Source organism: Nipponia nippon, unplaced genomic scaffold, assembly GCF_047370975.1.
Source record: "Nipponia nippon isolate SJK-2023a ecotype South Korea unplaced genomic scaffold, ASM4737097v1 scaffold_3, whole genome shotgun sequence".
Classification (NCBI taxonomy): Eukaryota; Metazoa; Chordata; class Aves; order Pelecaniformes; family Threskiornithidae; genus Nipponia; species Nipponia nippon.
In genome coordinates this window covers 110,831,394-110,846,918 of record NW_028262347.1, presented here as the reverse complement: position 1 = coordinate 110,846,918, position 15,525 = coordinate 110,831,394, and the positions used below count along the sequence as shown (strand labels likewise).

General features: G+C 61.5%; 1 protein-coding gene across 1 annotated transcript; it reads right to left on the bottom strand.

The window, feature by feature from the left end:
- Positions 1 to 2,854: 2,854 nt before the first annotated feature.
- Positions 2,855 to 15,510, bottom strand: RRP12 (ribosomal RNA processing 12 homolog). Its single transcript, XM_087767096.1, has 34 exons — positions 15,037 to 15,510; positions 13,799 to 14,034; positions 13,620 to 13,703; positions 13,301 to 13,377; positions 13,011 to 13,116; positions 12,724 to 12,840; positions 12,471 to 12,609; positions 12,010 to 12,137; positions 11,615 to 11,713; positions 11,443 to 11,534; positions 11,254 to 11,365; positions 10,993 to 11,090; positions 10,752 to 10,866; positions 10,380 to 10,522; positions 9,823 to 9,944; positions 9,604 to 9,668; positions 9,330 to 9,492; positions 9,078 to 9,232; positions 8,630 to 8,697; positions 8,344 to 8,437; positions 7,978 to 8,136; positions 7,784 to 7,864; positions 7,595 to 7,700; positions 7,344 to 7,451; positions 7,089 to 7,246; positions 6,655 to 6,746; positions 6,384 to 6,542; positions 6,057 to 6,229; positions 5,805 to 5,921; positions 5,418 to 5,467; positions 5,055 to 5,133; positions 4,731 to 4,798; positions 4,212 to 4,294; positions 2,855 to 4,007 (listed from the first exon to the last, which is right to left on the bottom strand). Exons 1-34 carry the CDS (start codon positions 15,173 to 15,175, stop codon positions 3,905 to 3,907), a joined length of 3,888 nt encoding a protein of 1,295 aa, XP_087623222.1. The 5' UTR covers positions 15,176 to 15,510; the 3' UTR covers positions 2,855 to 3,904.
- Between the last annotated feature and the right edge of the window lie 15 nt (positions 15,511 to 15,525).

The following is a 15,525-nucleotide window of genomic DNA, read 5'->3' as shown; positions in this document are numbered from 1 at the left end:
TGGCCCGCCGCACCGCCCTCCTCGGCCCCGCCCCGCCCGTGGCGCGCATCACCATTGGCTGCAGCCGGCACCGCCCCGCTGCTATTGGCCGGTTCGAACGGGCAACTGACGATCCGCGCGCACGACGCGGCGGGTGGGGGGGGGAACGGCCATCCATGGCATGCTGGGAGTTGTAGGCCGGCGGCGGCCTCGGCGGGGCAGGCCGCGGCCTGCAGAGCCCCTCGCTGCGCCGGGAGACCCCTCAGGGCGGCGGAGGGGTTCCGCAGCGGGCCCGAGGCACGACGGCGGCCTGCCCCAGCCGTTCCCAGGCGCTGCGGCAGCGGCCCGGGAGCCGGCAGCATGTGGGGCCTGGCTGGCATTCTCCCACTGTGGGGGGGGTGAGAAGGTGCAGGTGCCATTTTGCCTACACTGGAGCATCCTTCATGTGGATGCCGTCTTTCGTGTGGATGCCATGCTTCATGTGGAGCCACGCGGCTCCTGGCAGGGGAGACGGGAGCGGCTAATGCCTGCATGACCGGCACACGTCGGCTGTGCGCCTGTGTACAGCACCAGTACTGAGCCGTGGAAGCTCTTGCAGCACTGTCTTTCAGTCTTGTGCACATCTGACACCCCCAAGCCCTAATACTCAATAGAAAAATAAAAGTTGCAGCCATTTTATTTCAAGGAAACTTTTAAAATGTGGCTTATGTGTAACCAATGCAATGGGGTCCTCCTGAGCCTGCAGAGACCACACAGAAACGGTCCAGGAGGGATGAGTTATACCATAAACCCCAACTCGCATCTCAGCTTAAATATTTTTTATCTTTCCTCACCGTCAAGGAGAAATTAGAGGAACAGAGACACTGGGAAATCAGTTTTATTTCTTTGTTTCCTATTTTTTTTTTTTTCCTTTGTGTGTGGAAGCACCTGCCTTGCCCCTAGCTGTCCGCGCCTGGGTTTGCACAGAGCCTTCAGGCAGCAACCAAGAAAAGACAGGCAACTTTTTAGAAACAATAAGTGAAACCATAGATCAGAGTGATGAGGGGACTAGGAACTAATCTGACATTTTTTTTAATGGACTAGATTTCAGCTGGGGTGGTCCCTTGGCATTTTAAACCTCAACACTTAATTCTCTTACTGCCAATCATTTTAGCATAAACACCAAGGTTCCTCTTATACTGATGCCCCCAGCAGGGTTTTCCCATCCCTGGCACATGGTGAACTGGGGAGATGCAGGTGTGCCTGTGGGGAGCCCCGACGGCGCTGCAGCGTGCTCAGAGGAGGTGGCGGTCCAGCTGGACGCTGCAAGGGCACAGCCCCATGGGGCACATCTGTCCCTCTCAGCAGCATGCCACAGCGGACACAACCCAGGCGGGTAGCTTCCAGGGTAAGAAAACAATGATGTTTTCCTTCTCCTCCTGATTTTAAGCCTTAAAATTCAAGGTGGGCATCTGCAACTGTCCCAGCCAGCCCAGCAGCCAGCCAGCCAGCGCCGGGGGCACCCTGCTAGTCCTGTCAGCCCCTCCTCAGGTGTGTCTGGTACGCCCACAGCCCACAGCTCTGAGACCTCCCGCTTTGCAGGAAGATTACGAGCCCTTCGTGACAATTTCACACGGGTACACTGTCGATGCCCGCTGTAGCCCGTGGAAAGGAGGTGCATGGTTTAACAGCGTGCTGGGTGAAGAAATAGCCTCCAGCCACTTCCCAGCTTGAGCAACAAATGCCAAGCATCGCTCCAGGTCTCTGTCTTGCGCTTCTCTGCAAGTAACTGCAAAATATTTGTGGCTGGCATCTGCAGGAGGACACGTCACCCTCACCTTGCCCCAGAACAGAGAGCTGCGCTCAGCCTCCTGCGGGTCCCCGAGACGCAGCTCTGCTCCCTGCCAGGGGCAGCTGCTGGTGGAGAGCAGGCTTGACTCGCAGCCAGCCTCCCCGGGCAGGATGACGTCTCCTCTCCAAGGGTTTCTATTGCGTTACATGATTAATTAGCTGATTAACAAGATGTTGTTGCAGAAGAATCTGTTCTCTGGACACCAGCTAAGGCGAACACTATCCTCTGTGTTAATGAAACTCTTCTGTTCCACGCAGGCATACACTAATTTAAGCAACAACATGCAAATGAAGAACAATAGAGTGAGTAATCTGGAGCTTTTAAACGAATTGGCTACAGCCTTCTCCAGGCCCTGTCTCCAAGGACAGAAAGCAGAAAGACAGATAGCTCTGGTGGGCCTAGAGCCGCATGTTACAGGTGTTCGGGGCTTGGAAGGCGACTGCTGCCTGTCTCCCCCTGTCCTGCCCTCAGGGGAGGGAAGGGAGGGCATCAGGCCAACGCTGCAGGCAGTGGAGGAAGATGGATGTAGCTCCTGCTGACTGAACATGGGCAGCAGGTGCTGCTGGAGATGCCTTCTTCCGTAAGCCAGGCTGTGGGCTCCCTTCTGGCAGGATTAAAGCAGCAGCACCTCAACATGGCCCTGGAGCTCAAGGGTCCACACGAGAGCCCTGGGCGGGGAAGCAGGATGGGGACAGTGCTCCTGACAAGGCAGGACCAACACCAGTACAAGAGCTCTTCCTGCACCTCCATGCTTTTAAAAGGATCTCAGTAAAAAACAAAAAGCACATAAGAGCCACAAAACTGGATTTGCAGCCTCCAGAAAGAAGCCTGCAGTAAGAGGCTGAACAAGCACAATCCCTTTAACTTATTAGGAGACTGAGAAGCATTGCAATTCCAGCATGTAAGCTACCACACTAGGAAATGACAAAGGACTAAAGGCTTTTTAATACAGAAGAGGAAGGGAAAGCCAGCTGCATTCACAAATATGTGTTCTTTGCAGTGTGAGCAATGGGACGTGTATCCATACCCTCAGCTCCTTCCCTTCAGCATGCTTTCGCCAAACACCATCTTTTGGGCTCAGTGCAGAAGTAACTGGGCAAAACCAGACGCTCAGGCCAACCTGAGATGGCTGGGCAGCTAAAAAGGTCGAGGATTGTTTGTGCTGCTCAGGCCTAGCTGGCAGGAGGTGCTCAGAGCAGAGGAAAGGGCTTTTCTCAGCTCTCACAGGCAAGGGAAAGGGCAAGGCACAGAGGTTTGCAGTAGCAGTTTTCCAGCCAATCTGAAGAAATCTGCAGCGAACTGTTCTGCCCCACAACCAGGCATGGCTGATAGGAGAAATGCAAGAGGCAGGACCGAAAACAGTGGCAGCCAAATGGCAGACACTCCTCCCATGGCAGATCCCCAAGCTGAGACCCTGTTCATCCAGGAGAAGATGCTGCCAAGAGGGAGTTTGTATAAGGAAGCTGGTTGTAGGAAAGGACTTTTCACCATCTCTGGCTTCTCTCTTTGGCCAACCCCATGACTCAGCCCTACTGCATGTCTGCCAGGAGGGCACAGGACACGGGCAGTGCCTTGCTGCTCTGTACCACAGCGTTGCTCCTGGCAGCCCCCAAGGAAGCCCCATGCAGGGGAGAGGGCTCCGATCCCAGGCTAATGCAGGCATGAGCCCCATGGGGCACAGTGCTGCAGTGGCAGAAGGACCTGCTGCACCAGGGCAGCGGGCAGAGCACAGGGGACGCGGTGTGCACAGCTCTTAAGGGAAAGACAGGAGGAATCTGGGCTAGGTAGGAACAGTGGGTATTTATCAATATAGAGAATTCATTACATGTTACTTGCTCTCTCTCACACACACACACACACACACACCCCTGCACCAGACACCCAGCACCTTCCTCCAGGCACAGGAGGGCAGGGCTTGGGCCAAGAGTCCATAATACGACAGGGTGGCTTCCCAGCGAGTCTCAAACAGATGCAGGCCATCTCCTGCAGAGGAGTCCCCCCTGCTCCACTCATGAAGCCCCCGTCTCCCGCTGCCCAGAGGCCACAGGGTGTTGTCCGTCCTTGGGCAGGTGCAGGCAGAGCACCTGAAGCTCCTCAGGGACGCTGGGCCTTCAGACGGTTCCTGCGGCCGGCCTTGGCCCCGCGCTGGGCACCCTTCATCAGGCCCTTGAACTGGCCCTGCATTTTTGCCCGCTTCCTGGAAGGAGGAAGGAGCAGGAGTCTGGGTTAGCACGGGCACTGGGCACAGCCGATGCACAGGGATGCTCCAAGCTCCACAAGGAGCGGTGCAGAGGCTGGCAGGCAGTTCCCAGACCCACAAAAAAAGGAAACAACGAAAAGCAGGATCAAATCCATGTTTTGGCCCCATTCCCCCACCCTATGCCTTCCTAGCTAATCTTACCTTTTGTTGAGTCTAGCTCTGTTCAGAGGGATGTAGGCATAGGGGTCGAGCTGGCCCTTCTTCTTCACGTCGCCTTTGCCTTTCTGTGGGAGATAGTGACATGGGAGAAGATGCTGCACCAGGGCAGATGCATGTGTCCTGTTCTGGTGCAACCCTGGCACCCAGCCACCCCACCACCCCAAAGACTATGTTGTGGCGGGGTGTCAGCTGAGCACATGGCCCTTGGAGCTGATTTCCCACCCAGATGATGCTACAGACACCTGCTTTGAGCAGTGAGCAGCAACTGGCCACAGCAAGGGCGGGACCAGGGCTTCAAGATGGGCTGGAAATGTTCACAGGTACTGGGCATTTGGCAACTCCTCTTGGAGCAGAGATTTGCCCCCCCCAGCCTTAGCACTGCTGGACCAGACCCTCAGCAAACACCCGGTGCTTCCTACCCCCCAGGCCAGCAGCAATCCTGCCCCAGCAGAGCCCCAGGCATCTCCCCACCCAAACCCTGCGTCCCCCCAGGTCCCTCACCTTGGATCTGTACTCCACACCGAAGGCTGGCTCCTTGTTCAGCGGCCGGTGGATCCCAGAGCCTCCAGCTGGAAAACAGGGAATGTGTGTTGAAAAGGGGCCCCGGGGCTCCCCCTTCCCATTTCCTATGCTAGAATGCACCAGGGCTGGGGAAGCTGTTCTTGGTTTTGCCTCCAGCTCTTGGGTGTGAGGAGAGCAGAGAAGGGTGACCATTTCCCATGAGCAAAGATCTCTGCTCCAGCTGCCCTGGAGCAGCCCAGTAGGAAGGGCACATGGTTCTGGCCCCCTGGGGAGCCCCAGGCCGGGCACAGGCGAAGGACTTACCTCTGTACTGAGGGTAGGTCCCGGCCTCGGGTTCCTCATCATCTGGCTCCTCTCTGAACCGACGCTTTTGGCTTTTCTTCTACAGAAGGCAGAGGAGACCCTGCAGCTGGCTTGTCCTTACAGTTCTGCCCTCCCATGGACCCCTGACCTCCTGCTTCCTCCCATGGGGGCCCAGAGACCTCCCAGAGTCCCTGCGCACGTCCCCTGCCCCAGCCAGCCTCCCGCACCCCTCCAAGCAGCTGGCACATGCCTGGTGTCCCCACTGGCCTCTTGGGCAGAGCTGCAGCTGCCACAGCACAGGCAGGGGTTTGGCACAGCTGAGTTCCCCCAGCAGCTCCTCAGGACCATGAGCCCCGTACTCACACTGCGGAGACCCACATCTTGCAGCACATCTGCCATCTCCTCGTCCACTCCTACAGCACAGGACAAGAGGATCAGTGCAGGATTTGGGTGCAGGAGAGCCCCTGTACTGTGCCAGCCCCCAGAGCGGGCTGCAGGAGCAGGGTGCCCCTGCCAAACTGGCACTGGTGGCCATGTCCCCTTCCAGCCCCCTCCTGGTGATGGAGGGGGGTGCCTCCCCTGGGTGGCAGTGGCCCAGCAAAGAGCCACTGGGTGTGACACAAGGCCACACCAACCCCTGCCGCTTCCACCCGCATCCCTCCCCAAGCTCCCATGTACAGCTGGCAGGAAGAAAACCATTTGGAGAACCAGAGCAAGCCTAGCATGGCCCCCCACCAGCCCAGGCAGTACCTTTGGCTTCATCATCGTCCAGCTCCTCCTCCTCTTCATGGATGATCAGGCGCCCATCCTCAGACACCTGGAAGTCGTGGCTCACCCCTCTGGACCGCTTGGGGCCTGGCTTCGTGGCTGTTCACAGAGAGGTGCGTCAGGGCCTGGGAAGGACCCACTCCCAGGGGCAGTCGTACCCAGAGCCCCTGTGCCGTGCCCCAGCTCCCGCCTCGTCCATCCCACCCCAGCCACACCCAAAGCTCCGCTCCTCACCCAGCACCCGCTGGGACACATTGGGGTCCAGGAAGTTGAGGGGCTCATCCTCTTCCCCTTCCTTCAGCCAGGCCTGGCCCTTCTGCCGTGCTTGCTTCCTCCACTCCTTGCTCCGCTGCCGTTCCTCCTCTTCCTCCTCCTCGTCCTCTGAGTCAGCCAGGATCTCCTCCATGCTGGCCAAAAGGCAGAGAGGATGATGGAAACAGAATAAGCCCAGGGGTGCAGACCCCAGCCTGCCCCACAGCACACACCAGCTCCAGTGCTGGAGATGTCCCCATCCCCAGATCCGACAGGGCTGCTCCTTCTTCACCCCTGGCCCATCTTTACCTGTCTCCTCTGGGCTGTGCTGGTGGTGCCTCCTCTTCATCCGTATCCACAGCCGCCTGCCTCAGGGCACGCTGCTTGCGGCTCCGGGCTTCCGCCTTGCGGATGTTCATCAGCACCTTGTGGTACTCGGCCGGCAGCAGCCCCTTCACCAGCTCAAAGCTGAAGAGCGCACAGAGAGTGGTCAGTGCCCACCTCCTCCCGCACGGCTTCCCAGGGAGCTCTCCCGCTGCCCCAGCGTGGCTCCAGCGTGACCCAGGAGCCCCCGGCTCACCCGAACTTGCGGATGAACTTCGTGAAGAGGTTTCGCAGCTTCATACGGAAGTGGCGTCTCATGTCATCTGAAAGGTTCCCCACGGCCTCCAGCTGCCAGGACAGAGACCCTCAAGACCAAAGCACCCCTGCCCTGGGCACCCAGCCTCCCAACCCTTCCCCGGCACAGCCACCTTGCTCACCCTGCTGCCATCTCCCCATGCCCACCCCGGGCAGGGCCATGAAAAAGTCTCCCTGCTTGGCAGGGCTGGTTCATAGGGGTTCTCTGGCAGGTCCATGCCAGCATGCCGGAGAGTGACCTCCTCGCTGCCTTCTCAGCCACCAAGATCACAGTTGTGCCCCTGGCTCCCAGGAAGAAGCAGGGTGCAGCTGGAGATGCCGCCGGCTGCCCAAGGCAGCCCCAGCTCTGCCCCGCCACCCTCCTTGGGATCTCACCATCGCCTGGACGTGCTTGGCCAGCAGCTTGGTGTCCACCAGCAGCAGTGTGACCTTGAGGAAGCCCAGGGCCGCCTTCACCACATCCCGTGTGCGGGAGGCCAGCAGCAGGCAGATGTTCTGCAGGAGCTGCTCCACCACGCTCAGCTCCAGGTGATCTGCAACCGCAGCAGGGGTCAGCCACAGCCAGCCTCCTCCCAGCACCCGCCTTCACCGGAGGGTGCTGCCTCGTCCCCCTGTGCTGTCCCCACTCACCTTTGAACTCGAAGAACAGGCGGGTCAGCGCCAGCACCGTGCAGCTGATCATGGTGACCGAGCCCGTGAGCCCCGCGTAGACCAGGAGCAGGAACCGCTGCATGGCCTCTAAAGGAGGAGAATGACTCAGGCCCCCACTCGCCCTCTGCCCAGCAGCACCCCTGGCCTGTTTCAGCAGGGTGCTGGGCATGGGTCCGATCCCCCTGGGGCCAGAGCGGCCGTGGGGCTGAGTAAGTGGAACAGGAGCTCACCTTGGGGGGTGGGCCCAAAGCGGATGAAGGCATGCCCCATCTCCACGAGCAGGATGAAGGCGTTCTTGCGGGCCCCCACCGACACCTCCTTGGTGCAGAGGATGACCTGGAGGCACACAGGCACATCACAACCCTGCTGTCCCCCGCCACGGCCAGAATCAGCTGCATCCCCCTGCGGACGACACTCACCTCTGGGACCAGGGCGGTGACGAAGGGCTCATGCTCTGCAGAGAGCTGCTTCACGATGTGGAACAGGCACTTCAGCCGGGGCTGGGGAAAGAAACAGCCCAGCGCTGGTGCACCCAGGGACGCGCACCTGGCTGCTCCTGCCCCGTCCCCTCCTAGCAGGGGCCGAGCTCAGCCGCCACAGCCCTTGCTCTCACCCTCTTGGCCGGGGACGCCGCGCTCTTGAGCGAGTCCAGCAGTGCTGCCTGCAGATCCTGCAGGTGGGAGCGGACGAAGGCCTGGCAGGGGGCATGGGGAGCAGCACACACCTCCTCCAGCACGCGGTACGCCTTCTTCTGCATACTGCGCTCCTTGCTCTGCAGGGACAGCCAACATGCCCCCACCGTCAGGGCAGCCCCTCGCCATGGTGTGTGAAGGGACCCCCGCCGCACCCCACGCTGCCCAGCAGAGACTTGTCCCCTACAGCAGCTGCTCAGCACCTCAGAGCGCAGGTCCAAGCTGGCAGCAAGCAGAAGGTGCCCCACTGCACCCCCTGTGCCTGTCAGGGCAGGGGGCCTACTCACCTGGAGGGAAGGCTGGATGGTGCGGTACAGGGAGCCCAGGGACTGCCCATCAGCGTAGGGTGCCATTGCCACCACCAGGTCCAGGATGGAGAGTCTGCACAGAGGACAGGCAGGTGGGTAACTGCAGCATCACTAACATTGCTCAACCAAGCTGGGACTCTGGCTGCGAGTCTCATCGGATGCATGAGAGTGGCACATCCCACATGGGACAGTACGAGTGCCCCAGTGCTGCTCACCAGGAGGAAGCTGGCAGCTTTACCCATTAGAACCAGCCCCCGAGTGTTACCTGGCAAACTCTGAGCTCTCAGGACTGGTCAGCTTCTCGCTGGCTTTCTGCAGGAACCCGCACACCATCTGCAGGACAGGCACACAGAGAAGGATCAGAACTGACTGAAGGGAGTGCTTTTTCAGAAGTTTGCAATCTGCCTGGCAAATGCCTTGCCACAAGACTTTGTGGAGACCAGAAGCACCAGTGGGTCCAAAAAGAGCTGCGCAAATTCCCAAAGGCCTTGCGCAAGATGTGCCAAGTGTGGCTGCAAGACTGGGAAATCCCAGACCGCTGGCTGGGAAGGCCTCCCTCCCCATGAGGGCAGGGAAGGACTCCTCTCTACCCAGCTTCTTTCCTTCTGTCCTCTCCAGTCAGGCACCCACCACAGCCCTGTCAAACTGGGTCCGGCTGGGAGACTCTAGCCTGAGCCAGCACAGCCTGCCCCACTGCCCCAGGCTCCCCTCACCTGGGGGTCGGTGATGGTCAGGTAAGCACGGACAGTGTCCAGCACAGAGCGGCGCTGAGCGCTGCTGCCCCCGTCCTCCTCAGGCTGGCTGTACACATTGAAGAGGATGGGCAAGAAATTTTTGGCAAAGCGACCCACTTCTGCCCGCTCTGCATCTAGGAAGAGGACGACAAACAGGTGTGGATCAGCATCTCCCCTCTCCAGGTAACTGCAGGGGACAGGGACCCACCACGAGGGTCTGTGCCCCCCAACCTGTCTCGCATCCTTTGTGGATGAGGGTGCGCAAGGCCTGGCACACAGTGGGGCGCAGGTCCGGGCGCTCGCTGATGGCCATGCCCAGGGTGCGGGCCAGCCCCTTGAAGGCTCCCAGCACGTCCGTGGGGTGGGTGCAGAAGCCGGGCAGCAGGCTCCAGACCTAGAAGGCAAAGGGAGAGGTGGAAGGCCCAGCACCCTTCGCCCAAGTCACTGCTCCCCGGCCTGGCACCGCAGATATGCCACAGCAGGGCTCCCAAGCACTCCTCGTTACCTGCCACTGCAGCGTATCGTAGATCTTGGCCTCCACGCTCTTCCCAGCCTGGGTAAACTCCAGGGCTGCAAAAGAGAAGGGGGAGATGAGCAGAGCAGCAGAGGTGGCAAAGCCCCACTCCACCCCAGGGAAGGGAAAGGAGGTCCCACAGAGCACCCTGGGGCTCCCAGCAGGCCAGGACCAGACCTGCTGGGACCCCTGCCACGCCACCCTCCTCACCTCTGCTTTTCAGGGCGGCCGCCAAGGGCAAGAAGTAGCTGGTGAAGAAGCCGAGCTGCGCACCCTGCACGTAGTCCCGCAGCACCGGCAGGAGCCAGCTGCGAGGGAAATCCAGTGTCTCCCTGGGGAGGGAAGGCACGGGTCAGCGGAGCACGGGGCACTGCCGGTAACAGCCCCTGGGCATGAGGCACCTCCGCCCAGCCCCTAAACTGGGCACAGGGAGGCTCGGCAGAGCCAAACACCTCCAGCACCGCATGGAGACTGAACAGGAATGTAACAAACAACTGCAAAACTGCCACCATCACAGACAGACTGGCAACTGGTCATCTCCCAATATGAGAACTGGGGGAAAACAGAGAAAGTATGGCCAAAGAAAGCAAAAGGATAGCACTCCACTAAGGGTGCTGAGGGCACCAGTCATTTGCACTGGCTCATGGAGAGCTCAGAGAAGGTGCAGATGAGAGAGGCGCAAAAGGAAAATGTTTTTTCAGCTGGAGACCGGTGTCCTCCGCTGCTGGGAGCGGGTGCAGGACCTGCTGTCCCATGGCTGTACTCACTCCTTGCCGTCGATCTCCAGGGGGACGGCTTCCAGCAGCACCTCGGGGCCCATGGCACCCACGGCAGCCCCCACCGCCTGGTCCACTTCAGCAGTGTAGGGGAAGTGTGGGGAGAGACGCAGGTCACACAGGGACCGGAGACACTGCGGGGACAGGCCAGGACGGTCACAGAGGAGCCACAGAGGAAGGTCCGGCACGTGTCACTCACTATTCCTGCCATGCCGAGTCCCAGAGCTGCATAGACCCTGCCCACGCACAGGGCACTGGGACGGCCCCACTCTGCAGCTGGAGAGGGCAATGCAGCCCAGGCAGCAACACAGCCACTCCACCGGCCTCCGCAGATCAGCCTGACACCCTCCTAGCCTGGCTCACCTTCCTCATGATGGGGTGGCACTGCTTCCCACATGTCTCGAAGAAGACCTCCAGCACCCGCAGCACCTCATCCCACACCGCGTGGAAACGATACGTCAGGCCCTCCTCCACTGATCTGGGGAGGAGAAGAGACAGTCATACTGGCAGGAACCAACCCAGCACCAATCAGGGACTGGGCAGAGGCTGCTCAGAGCTCAGCCAGACCCACAGGGACAGCCTCTCCCACACCCCTGCTCCTCACCTGAACATCTTGCACAGGTAGGCAGCAGGGGCTGGGGCAGACGCAGAGATGGTGCCCAGGTCATCCATGTGAGGAGCGATGCACTCACTCAGGAGGGTCTGCAAGGACAAACAGGGAAAATAGGGCAGCAGTGGACTGTGGACCCCCCACCCTGGCAGGCGCAGAGGGGCACACCACCCCCTGGCAAGCCCCAAACCCCTGGGCAGAGCCCCCCACGAGGACCAGGGCAGCCAAGCAAGGAGAAGCACCCATGCACGGTACCTCCAGGGTCTGCGCCGCCGCCGCCACCACCTGGGAGTGTGGGGAGAGGAAGCAGTTCATGGTGGCTGAGAAGAGCCGGGGCAGGTGAGCCCAGCACAGCTCCTTCTGCAGCCTGGAGAAGAGAGACCAGACGGGTGAGAGACCAACCCACCACTGCTCCAGCTGCCCAGCCCTGCCCCCTGCCCGCACCTGCCCAGGTTGACGTGCGCCCGCTCCATGGTGGACAGCCAGGTCAGCAGCGGCTGGAGGTCACTCGTGCTAGGCACGTAGTCGTAGAGGGCCTGGGGAAGCAGAGGGTGAGTGGGTGGGTGCCACGGCACTGCCAGCCCCGTCCCTCCCCGCACTGTTACCCCACACTCACAGTGATGATTTGGGCATTGAGCTCAGCTGGCAGGCAGGCCACGCTGGCCTGGGCGCTGAAGAGGCTGTGGAAGGCTTGCATGGCGCACGCTGTCACCAGCTGTGAAGGACACGGTGTCAGAAGCGGGGGCTCCATGGAAGGCAGCACCCCTTCACACCCTCTGTCCCCCTACCCCAAAGCAGGCTCTGCCTGGGGAAGCCCAATGCTGCTGCGACTGCGCCCCATCTTTAGCCTCCCTCTTCCACAGCAGGCAGACCAGCTGCCCTGGGCTCCTCTGTGTTTGCATGCTGCATTTCCAGCCTCCCAGCTGGCAGCCAAGGGGGTTTGAGCTCTTCCAGGGTGCAGCTGAGGTGGAAAGGGGCTGCTCTCGCCATCCCTGGTGTGGGGACACTCACCACGTGGCTGAGGGTCATGACTCGGAGCAAGGTCTCGCAGCAGGTCTTCACCACGGCCGCGGGGAAGCAGGGCAGCAGGTCCCGCAGCAGGGCAAGGACGTGCAGGGTGGTTGTTGCCTCCTTGGTGCCTGCAGGAGCACAGGAGAGCCTGAACTCATGAAACCCCATGGCAAAGCCCTGCCCAAGGCAAAGCCCCGCTGGAGGCAAAGCCCCCATGACAGCAGTGGGGCTGACCCACAGAGCTAGGGTGAACACCCCTCCCCAACTTCTGGGAAGAGCAGAGCAACAGACAGATAGCTGAGGGCCCTCCAAAACACTTAAGGTGCCCCAGCAGCATCTCATAACCTCCCCCAGCAATCCAGGGTGCTGCACTCTCCCCTCTTCCCTTCAAGTCCTTATTCTCCCATGGCTGCAGGACCCCCCGCACTCTGCTGCAGACCCCTTGCTCCAGCGCCCCACACCTCCAGCTTTTTCGATCTCCTGCACGCAGAACTTGGCGGTGGAGGGTGCTGCAGGGTGATGCTCAGGGGCCGCGTCTCCAAACATAAATTCGCTGCCCCTCAGGACAGAGCACACGCCATACTGTGCTGCTTTCCGCACCTGGGGGAAGGAAAGCCCAGGTGGGTAGAAGCCATGGACCCTGGGGGCACAGCCAGCCCCAGAAATGAGCCCCAAAGACAGCATCATGCCTCAACAGGGGCACCGGGAGCTCACCTTGGGCTTGGTATGAACACAGAAGCTCAGCAAGCCGTGATAGACCTGGAGGGTGACGGGGTAGCTCCAGGCTGCCAAGTCCTGCTTCCGCAGCAGCGTGGCCAGGCAAGACAGGACCTACGACAAGGGAGCAGCAGGGGCATTAGCATCACCCCACAGAGACCCCCCCTCATTGCAACAGCCTCAGGCCGAGCACCCAGCACCGCCCTACAGCAGCAGCCTCGACGCCAGCTCTCAGTAGACCCCCGGACAGAGCTGGCACAGCCAGCTGCCTCTTGGCTACTCACCCATCGCAGGGCAGAGGTGGAGCTGCTGCAGGCCTGTGAGGACACGATATGCATGAAGGCCTTTGAGGCGTCTGAGAACTTTTTTATGAGCACAGGGCTTGGGACCCTGCCAGGAGAAGGGGGTGCATCAGTGGTGTGACGAGCAGGCAGCTGGTGACAGACTCGCAGGGAACTGCATCCCCATCCCACCCTGGTTGGGTCATTTCCCCAGCCCAGCAAGGGGGACAGTGCCAGCCCCTCTTCCATGATGGGGCCAGGTAGCTCTCCCCACTCCTTTGCCAGCCACTCACCGCTTTAGGACGAGGTTGAGCAGGTAGGCAACAGCAGCCAGCGACTCGGGGGACTCCACCGCCTCCAGCGTGGTCATCTGGGAACAGAGGAGGGGTGAGCGTGGGGAAGTGCGGGTTCGCACCAGGCCAGCCCTTCCCCATCCCCAAGCCTTGGGGAGGGGAGCAGAGAAACCAGGAGCAGCCCAACAGCGTCTCTGCTGAAGGACGCCCAGGGCCTTGGCTATGAGCGCAGCAGGTTCCACCACCGCCCCTCCCAAGAGCACACCCAGGCTGCCAACAGCAGCTGCCCTCGCGTCTCCTCCCCACGGCCATCACTCACCAGCACAGCAAAATACTCTGTCTCGCTCTCCTTGCCCCCCTGTGAGCGGATCACCTCCGTCACGGCCGCCAGCACGGCGCAGATCTACGAGCAGCAAGCAGAGCAGGTCAGCACCCTCAGCCTCACGTGCAGGGGGCCATCCCCACTGGACCCCCACCTAGCCCTGCTCCTCCCCGTACCTCTTTGTGAGCGGCAGAGTTGGACTCCCAGAAGCGCTGCACCTTGCTGAAGGTGACGTTGGTGCAGTCGCTCAGCCCGCTCAGGAAGGTGCCGGAGGACTTCTCCGTGGCGGCCTCCCCGGCATCGTCCTCCTCCATATGGAGCTGAGCACTGCCACTCGGCTGCTCCAAACGCAGGGACCCCGACTGCAGCTCATTGTGCAGCTTCACCGCATCCACCGTCAAGTTGCTTTTCTCTGCCGGGGAGAAAAGTTACGCTCAGAACCGTGAAGTTCATTGCTCTGCCATTCACCCTGAAACCCCCTACGCCCCCTTCTCGTCCCAGCCAGACCAGCTTGGCTGGAGCTCATCTCCAGCACGTGGGATATGGATGCTGCTTCCTCTTGAGGGGAGAAAGCGGAGCGATAACTGGAGAGAGCTCATAATTCCCGTGAAAACAAACCAGGGGACGGTCCAGCCACCTCCTCTGATGGAGGAGAGCATCGTGCCCTCACAAACACACCAAGGCTTTAACGCTGAGGTGCTCCGTGTACCCTGCCCCATTTATCTTCTTCCGCCTGGAGCCCTGGCAAGCAGACAGCCAAGGCACAGGCTTTGCATCCCTCAAAGTCACAGACAGCAGCTTGCACAAGAGTACAGCGTGTGCTGCAAGAGGCATTTCTTCATCAGCAGGAGAAAGATCTCCTTGGCCAACAGCAGCCAGGGCTGTGACACTCCAGCCCCTCGGAGACCACCGTGCTCTGGTGTTTGTCTCCTCCACCGCGCAGCCATCTGAACGGGAGCCTCTGTGGCTTTCCTCCCCACGCCAGACACCGCAGCAGCACGTAGGGGCACGGCCATGGGCTCCTGGGAGCCCGAGTCGCTCCCGCCGTGAGGTCACGCCGCTGGGCCAGCGGGGATCCTGGCTTTGCTGTACGCCGTGCCCCGTCTCACGCCCGCAGGCCCGGTGCCACGGTGAAGGTAAGGAGGACACGCTCGTTACCCCGCGGGGTCGGCTCTCCTCCCCAGTTTGCTGCCTCCGCCTCCCGGGGCCGCAGCTCGGGGGTCAGCGGCTCCGGGCCCTCCCGCCCCCGCCCCAGCTCCCGGGGACCCAAAGGCTCGCCCCGCAGCCCCCCCGCGCCCCTGCAGCCCCCACCGGGAAGGGTCGGACACAGGCAGGGAGCTGCCCGCACCGCGCCCCTGCCGGCACCGGCGGCCCCTGCCCGCACCGGCGGCCCTGCCCGCCTCCCCAACCTCACCCGCGGGCCGGCTGCAGAAGCGGCTGCGGGCGGCCAAGCGGTGCTGGCGGGTCTCGGGGTTGCAGTCGCTGCTGTGGCCCTTCCGCCACCGCTTCAGCTTGGCGGCGGCGCCCGATCGGAGCCGCCCGCTCCGCGCCATGCTGGAACCGGCTCCACGTGCCGCCGCTCGGCGCCACGCCCCCTTCCGCTTCCGGCGCCCGCCGCCATCTTGAGTGAGGGCACCGCCGCCCTCAGGGCTGGCCGCCTGCCCGCGGGGGCGGCCGGGGAGCGGGGAAGCTAAGCGGGGTCGCGCCCGCTTGGGGCTTGGATGGGAGACACGAGGGGCCTAAGGACAGCCGCCAGCGAGAGCGGCCGTCCGACATCCCAGTGCGGGGGGAGAGGCACCGCCGGTGCCGCGCCCGCATGGAACCGTTCACACCGAACCCGCGGCCGGGTCAGCGCCCGACACGGCTGATCAGGCACCACGCGTGCGTGACGGCGCAGCGACGT